We start from the raw sequence: 8,673 nt of genomic DNA on the forward strand, positions 1-8,673 counted from the left end.
CATAGGTTGGATGGTTTGACTAACCATCCAACCCATGCCAGCATGGAAAATGGACTTATAACTTAGGATGGTAGTAGTGATGGAGTATAGGGATGTGCGATACCTATTAGTCACTCTCCCCAACTCTTCTTTATTCCTATCTATTGTTCAACCCTTTCCTATCAATGTGTCACCCTACCACAACTACCTCTTATTCGCTTATGTAACAAGGGATGAAATCACACTGGACTTTTTTTTTTTTTGCTATTTAATCTCTTATCATCACTTTTATTTATTACTAGCTATCTTTCTTCTCACTCTTCCTGTCATCATCATCATCATCATTTAACATCCACTTTCCATGCTGGCATAGGTTGGATGGTTTGACTAACCATCCAACCCATGCCAGCATGGAAAATGGACGTTAAACGACGATGATGATGATGATGATAATAGCACACTGGGTGAGATGCTTAGTGGTATTTCATTAGTTGCCACATTTTGAGTTCAAATTCTGCCTGGGTTGACTTTGCCTTTCATCCTTTCAGGGTCGATGAAATAAGTACCAGTGAAACACTAGGGTCAATATAATCAACTAGTTCCCTCCCCAAAAATTTCAGGCCTTGTACCTTTAGTAGAAAAGATTATTATTACTATTATTAAGGCGGCAAGGTGGCAGAATTGTTAGCACGCTAAGCGAAATGCTTAGCGGTATTTTGTCTGCCGTTACGTTCTGAATTCAAATCCCACCAGGGTCAACTTTACCTTTCATCCATAAGTATCAGTTGAACATTGGTGTCAGTGTAAACGACTCGTTCCCTTCCCCAAAATTGCTGCCCTTGTGACAAAATTAGATTACCATTATTATGATGGCAAGCGGGCAGAATCATTAGCATGCTGGACGAAATGCTTAGTGGTATTTCATTTGCTGCAATGTTCTGAGTTCAAATTCCACCAAGGTCGACTTTGCCTTTCATCCTTTCGGGGTCGATTAAAGAAGTACCAGTTACACACTGGGGTCGATGTAATCGACTTAATCCCTTCCCCCAAATTTGAGGCCTTGTGCTTCCAGTAGAAAAGATGATTATTATTATTATTATTATACAAGGTTGACTTTGCCATTTATCCTTTCAGGATCACTAAGATAAAGTACCAATTAAGTACTGAGATCAATGTAATTGACTTGTCCCCATCCCTAAAATTAGAATTACTGTTGTTGTTGTTAATAATAATGGCCATGTATCTCTTCACTCTCACTTTGGCAGCTGGCTCAATACTTCTGCTCTGGAACAATATCTAACAAGAATGAATATCGACATTATGCTCTCAATGTACCTCTCTATACTCACTTCACATCACCCATTCGACGATACGCTGATGTCATTGTGCACAGATTGTTAGCTGCTGCCCTTGGTAAGATTGCATTTTTTCCTTACTCTATAAACTGAGAATATCTGTAAATGTATGTTGCTTTTATCTTTATGCAAACCTTGATTCAGCCAGTCAATGGTCAAATTTTTTCCAGATGTGACCATCCTGTCATTTTTTTGCAGACCGTTTATCTAAGCCTAATGTGATTTGAACATTATCTTTGTTTGATGATGATAGGGTGGAGTTTGAGGGAGATTTGGTTGGATTGTTTTGTGTTCATGTCATGGTTATTTAATCCAGGTCAACCTTAATTAACCCTTTTGTTACTAACCTGGCTGAAACCGGCTCTGGCTTTGAGTACAAATGTCTTGTTTTCATAAGTTTTGAATTAAAATCTTCCACCAAACCTTACTCACAATTTATGTTCCTAACACTTGCTTAATGATAACTAAGTTATTTTACTAAATTCTTTGTTATATTTAAAGTAATTAGAAGAAACAGAGCATCTGAAAATAAGTGCAGTAACGAAATGGTTAAACAGACCTATGATCAAAGGCATTCCAACCATGACCATTCCACCTATTTTTCGTTTTATTATTTTCTTTCAAGACATCGAGGACTGCTTTATCTAATGTGTTCTTGCTTTAAAATAGTGAGATGCAATTTAAAGGAGATTGAGGTGCTATTTCTAGCAAATCTAGTGATTACTTAGAAGCATGTGAGTGGTGTAATGATTGTAGATGTAAGAAGATGTATGTGTATATAAGACAAAAGAGTATTATTGGTAAAACCAGGCTCTTTATTTCTACATGTGTGCACACACATGTATGCTTCTTTTAACTCTGTCAATGTCCACATCTAAGCCTATTCAAGCTCTAATATTACCCTATAATCTAATGTTGAGGGTTATTTCCTATATTTTCACATATTTCTTATTGTATAGGTTACACACCACCTATTCAACAAACTGAGAGAGAGATGGAAAAACAAGCACAGCACTGTAACGATAAGAAAACTGCTTCAAAACGTGCACAGGAGCTAAGCTGTGAAATTTTCCTTGGTGCCTTTATTCAGGTAAGTTCTTCAAATATTCATCAGATTAGCCATTTAGTTGCCACAAATTTTTATTTCTTTATAATCATTTCATGAGAAACTTGTTTATGAGAAGGTAAGGAGTTATTTTTAATTTTTCATATCTGTATTTCAGTAAATTCGGTTTCGACATCTACCATCAAGAAAACATTCAAATAAGGCCTTAACTCTTTAGCATTTAAACTGGCCATAATATTCTGCCTGTTTTATGTTCAAACTAGCCAGATCCAGCCCCTCATGCCTACCCTACGATGTCATTGTAAAAACAATCACATCATTGAAATTACAACATAATACAGGATCAATTCAAAACAATATGAACATACAAATATTACAGTTGATAGAGTAATCTGAATGCTAAACACTGTACTGAGATAACTACCACCAGCAAGTGCAGGGAAACAGCTACTGTCACACTCCACTTTGCTCCCCTCTGCTGTGACCACCACCAGAATCAGCAAATATATCGACTGGGTGAAGAGAGTGCAACTTGTCCAAACTATTGCACTGTACCCCAGACAATTCAACACTGAGTATCATAGTGTGCAATATGGTTCTTAGTTAGGTGGAGAAAGTATTATATGATTAGGAAAAAACTGGGGAATATTGTATGACTGGGAAGTGTGGGGGGGGGGGGGGTCATGTCTAGATGTTTGGTTAGCTACTTAAATACCATAATTTGGTTTGATCAGAGCTAACCTGTGCTATACTCAGAGCCAGTTTCAGCCAGGTTGGTAATGAAAGGGTTAAACTGATCTCAACTGCATTTAACATGAGGACAGTAGATGGAAATATACACGGCAGTCATATTTCTCTTTTGAAAAGAATCTCATTTTGTTTACCTTACTTGCAACTGTTTTCTTGTTAATTTGATTAATGTTCTATGTTTCAGGCAAGTGGTCCTTTATATGAGAAAGGAATGGTGATGGCTATCCTTGACCATTCATTTGATGTATACATTCTCAGACTTGGAGTTGTTAAAAGAGTCTACTGCAATGTAAGTTACAGTTTTAAAGTAATCTAAATTAAACCCTTCCACCAAAAGTTTCGTGTTAAATTATGTTCCAAGCACCAATATAATAATGAAAAAGTTTTTTAAAACTGAATTCTTTATTTTCAAAATTAATTCAAACAAAGCAATGTATTTCAACAGAAACATGGTAAATGAAAAGAAAAAGCCTTTCCCTAATCACCCAGCCTATCATCTTAAAGGAAGGACATCAGCTGATGTAGGTCCAATACACCCACAGAATGCTAGGACGGTTATGACTGAAATAATTTTTATCAACCTGGGGATTAAAAAACCTCATTGGTAGTAGCGCAAGGATAGAGTCCCTTTTAGCAAAATAAAAGGGGAAAAAATGGCATTAATGATAAGAAATTAATATAAGCGCCATAAATAAGCAGGTTTTGAATCGATTTAGGACAGTAACAAAGGTTGAACTACAACGTTTTAAACTGATTCATCTCATCATCATCATGGGTTGGATGATTTGACTGAGGACTGGTAGACCAGGTGGCTACACCAGGCTCCAATCTGATTTGGCAGAGTTTCTACAGCTGGATGCCCTTCCTAACGCCAACCACTCAGAGAGTGTAATGGGTGCTTCTACGTGTCACCCGCACGAAGGCCAGTCAGGCAGTGTGGCCGTTACCAGTACCGCCTGACTGGCCTTCGTGCCGGTGGCACGTAAAAGCACCCACTACACTCTCTGAGTGGTTGGCGTTAGGAAGGGCATCCAGCTGTAGAAACTCTGCCAAATCAGATTAGAGCCTGGTGTAGCCATCTGGTCTACCAGTCCTCAGTCAAATCATCCAACCCATGCTAGCATGGAAAGCGGACGTTAAATGATGAGATGAATCAGTTTAAAATGTTGTAGTTCAACCTTTGTTACTGTACAAAATCGATTCAAAACCTGTTTATTTAATGTTAATTAATAATGGCGGCAATAAGTAAGGCAAAATGCTTAGTGGCATTTCCTTCATCTTCACACTCTGAGATCAAATCCTACTAGGATTTGCCTTTCATCTTTTTGAGGATCACTAAAATAAGTACCAGTTATATACAGGGGTCAGTGTAATCAACTTACCCACTGCCCTGACTTTGTCCCCAAAATTTTAAACCAATAATAGCAATAAGTTATGCTTAACAATTAAATTGAGGTCCTCCACATTTTTACTCCCCCACAACAATCCTTTTTGGACATCTAAAAATATTTTGATTTGTTTTGCAGAAATTGGATCTTCAGAGTCACACTGCATTCAAAAGGAAAAGACTTCCAATGTTGCGACTTCAGTGGAAAGAGAATGAACACATAAAAGAAAGTGTTAGCCAGGAAATTGGGATTTTTACTTTGGTTAAATGTATATTACAGGGAGATTCAGAACCCCTCAAATGGTTGGTAAGTAATTCTTAGTCTAGAAACAAGTTGGTTTTATTAAAATGGTAAAAGTTTGGATGTTTTTTTGTTATGAAGCTGAAGGAAATCCAATGTAGCATAATCACATGAAAAACATATAAATGATTTGTAATTTATTTAATATTACGGAGGTGCCAGAAGGGAGGCTAGGCGACAGGTTTATTTAGCCAGAGGGGAAGCAGATAAGGAAAGATTTGCCAATGTTCTGCGCCGTGAGGACCAAAGACTCGAGGTATTTCGGGTTGCAAGACAGTGTAGGAGAGAGAATAGTGATGTTGTAGGAGAGAAATGTGTTCGCATGGATGATGGTACGCTTGCATTAAATGAGGATGCAAAGAAAGAGGTCTGGAGATGCCACTACGATAGATTGCTTAATAAAGAGAATGAATGGGAGAAAGAGAGCCTGCCTTATGTCGACCCAATAGAGGGACCAGCTATCCGAGTTGATAGTACCAGGGTAGATAAAGCAATTAAGAGTATGAAGACCGGGAAAGCCCCCGGCCCATCAGGAATCACTGCAGAGATGCTCAAAATATCTGGCAGTGTTGGCTATAGCCTAGTCACCCGTATTACGAACCAGGTGATACACGAAGGAGTCATACCCTATGACTGGTGTAGCAGCATCATAGTCAACTGCTACAAAGGTAAAGGGGACGCTTTAGATACAAATAATTACAGAGGCATCAAGCTGTTAGATCAGGTTATGAAAGTTACAGAGAGGGTCATAGCCCAACTAATTAGGGAGCGAATCAATTTAGATGAGATGCAGTTTGGGTTCGTGCCAGGTAAAAGCACTACTGATGCCTTATTTCTAGTGAGACAGTTGCAAGAGAAATACCTAGCCAAGGATAAACCTCTGTACCTGGCTTTCGTTGACATGGAGAAAGCCTTTGACAGGGTCCCCCGATCCCTTATCTGGTGGTCAATGAGGAAACTTGGGATAGAAGAATGGCTAGTGAGAGCTGTGCGAGCCATGTACAGAGATGCGGCCAGTAAGGTGAGGGTTGGAAATGAGTACAGCAATGAATTCCGGGTAGAGGTAGGGGTCCACCAAGGTTCCGTCCTCAGCCCCCTATTATTTACCATAGTCCTCCAGGCAATCACAGAGGAGTTCAAGACAGGTTGCCCCTGGGAGCTCCTCTATGCTGATGACCTTGCCCTAATTGCGGAGTCACTATCAGAACTAGAGGAGAAGTTTCAGGTGTGGAAGCAAGGTCTAGAATTGAAGGGCCTTAGAGTCAACCTAGCTAAAACCAAAATCCTAATAAGTAGGAAGGTAGATAAAACACAAACCCCTTCAGGTAGATGGCCCTGCTCAGTATGTAGAAAAGGAGTAGGTAGTAACTCTATAAGATGTACCCGGTGCAAGCTATGGACACATAAGAGGTGCAGCAACATCAAAGGCAGGTTAACTAGCAAGTTAGTTTTTGTTTGTGGCAGATGTTCAGGTGCAATAAAGACTGCAAACAAACAGGAAACAACTTCTATCTCATTCCAGGGTGAAAAACTAGAGGTAGTCGATAGCTTCCGCTATCTGGGCGACCAAGTTAGTAGTGGGGGTGGGTGCGCTGAAAGTGTAGCTGCTAGAATAAGAATAGCCTGGGCAAAGTTTAGAGAGCTCTTACCCCTGCTGGCGACAAAGGGACTCTCACTCAGAGTAAAAGGCAGACTGTATGACGCATGCGTACGAACAGCCATGCTACATGGCAGTGAAACATGGGCTGTAACTGCTGAGGACATACGTAAGCTCGCAAGGAATGAAGCCAGTATGCTCCGTTGGATGTGTAATGTCAATGTGAATACCCGTCAGAGTGTAAGTATCTTGAGAGAAAAGCTGAACATTAGAAGCATCAGTTGTGGCGTGCAAGAGAGACGATTGCGCTGGTATGGACATGTGGTGAGAATGGAGGAGGATAGCTGCGTGAAAAAGTGCCACACCCTAACAGTTGAGGGAACCCGTGGAAGAGGTAGGCCCAGGAAGACCTGGGCTGAGGTGGTGAGGCAAGACCTTCGTACATTGGGCCTCACCGAGGCGATGACTACGGACCGAGACCTTTGGAAATGGGCTGTGCGTGAGAAGACCCGGCAAGCCAAGTAAGATCGTTGCCAGTGCCCCTGGACTGGTTCTTGTGCGGGTGGCACATGAGATGCACCATTTTGAGCGTGGCCGTTGCCAGTACCGCCTGACTGGCTCCTGTAGGATTTTCGAGCGAGATCGTTGCCAGTGCCCCTGGACTGGCTTGTGCGGGTGGCACATAAAAGACACCATTTCGAGCGTGGCCGTTTTCGTGCGGGTGACACGTAAAAGCACCCACTACACTCTCTGAGTGGTTGGCGTTAGGAAGGGCATCCAGCTGTAGAAACTCTGCCAAATCAGACTGGAGCCTGGTGTTGCCATCCGGTTTCACCAGTCCTCAGTCAAATCGTCCAACCCATGCTAGCATGGAAAGCGGACGTTAAACGATGATGATGATGATGATGATGTACTTGCATAGCAAATGACTTGATCTGAGATTGTGTGTTGAAACAAAAACAATTACAGCATGGAAGATGTTTGTAAGCCATTTAAGAACACACAAAACACTGTTAGTTTCACTTCAACATTTAAATTTAATTTGTGTCAAAATATTTTTATTGCTTTGAAGCCGTGATCTGTTCCCTGACAAAACTTTGTGATGCATCTACAGATGCCACATGAAGTTTTGTCTGTGATGTATCTACAGATGCAGCACAAAGTCAAACTGACGGAAATATTTTGATACAAATTAAATTTAAATGTTGAAGTGAAATTAACAGTTTTTTGTGTGTTCTTAAATGGCTTACAAACATCTTCCAGGCGGTACTGGCAAGGGTCACGCTCAAAATGATGCATCTTATGTGCCACCCGCACAAGAGCCAGTCCAGGGGCACTGGCAACGATCTTACTTGGCTTGCCGGGTCTTCTCACGCACAGCACATTTCCAAAGGTCTCGGTCAGTAGTCATCGCCTCGGTGAGGCCCAATGTACGAAGGTCTTGCCTCACCACTTCAGCCCAGGTCTTCCTGGGCCTACCTCTTCCACGGGTTCCCTCAACTGTTAGGGTGTGGCACTTTTTCACGCAGCTATTCTCACCACATGTCCATACCAGCGCAATCGTCTCTCTTGCACACCACAACTGATGCTTCTAATGTTCAGCTTTTCTCTCAAGATACTTACACTCTGACGGGTATTCACATTGACATTACACATCCAACGGAGCATACTGGCTTCATTCCTTGCGAGCTTACGTATGTCCTCAGCAGTTACAGCCCATGTTTCACTGCCATGTAGCATGGCTGTTCGTACACATGCGTCATACAGTCTGCCTTTTACTCTGAGTGAGAGTCCCTTTGCCGCCAGCAGGGGTAAGAGCTCTCTAAACTTTGCTCAGGCTATTCTTATTCTAGCAGCTACACTTTCAGTGCACCCACCCCTACTACTAACTTGGTCGCCCAGATAGCGGAAGCTATCGACTACACATATATATATATACACATGCATATGTGTGTATATATATATATATATATATATATATATATACATGCATATGTGTGTATATATATATATATATATATATACATGCATATGTGTATATATATATATATATATATATACATGCATACGTGTATATATATACATGCATATGTGTATATATATACATGCATATGTGTATATATATATATATATATATACATGCATGTGTATGTGTATATATATATATATATATATACATGCATGTGTATGTGTATATATATATATATATACACACACACACATGCATATGTGTGTGTG

The 8,673-nt window shown here is 40.5% G+C and overlaps 1 protein-coding gene across 2 annotated transcripts in view; it reads left to right on the forward strand.

The window, feature by feature from the left end:
• Window positions 1-8,673, forward strand: part of LOC106873906 (DIS3-like exonuclease 2) — an 86,815-nt gene that overhangs the window by 76,765 nt on the left and 1,377 nt on the right. For both annotated transcript variants that reach the window (XM_014921435.3, XM_014921436.3), the window contains 4 exons: window positions 1,245-1,392; window positions 2,294-2,424; window positions 3,335-3,439; window positions 4,677-4,844. In XM_014921435.3, coding sequence (XP_014776921.1) covers window positions 1,245-1,392; window positions 2,294-2,424; window positions 3,335-3,439; window positions 4,677-4,844 — 552 coding nt within the window. The remainder of the gene's footprint in view (window positions 1-1,244; window positions 1,393-2,293; window positions 2,425-3,334; window positions 3,440-4,676; window positions 4,845-8,673) is intronic.

This window comes from Octopus bimaculoides, chromosome 3 (genome assembly GCF_046866305.1).
Source record: "Octopus bimaculoides isolate indiv1 chromosome 3, ASM4686630v1, whole genome shotgun sequence".
NCBI lineage: Eukaryota > Metazoa > Mollusca > Cephalopoda > Octopoda > Octopodidae > Octopus > Octopus bimaculoides.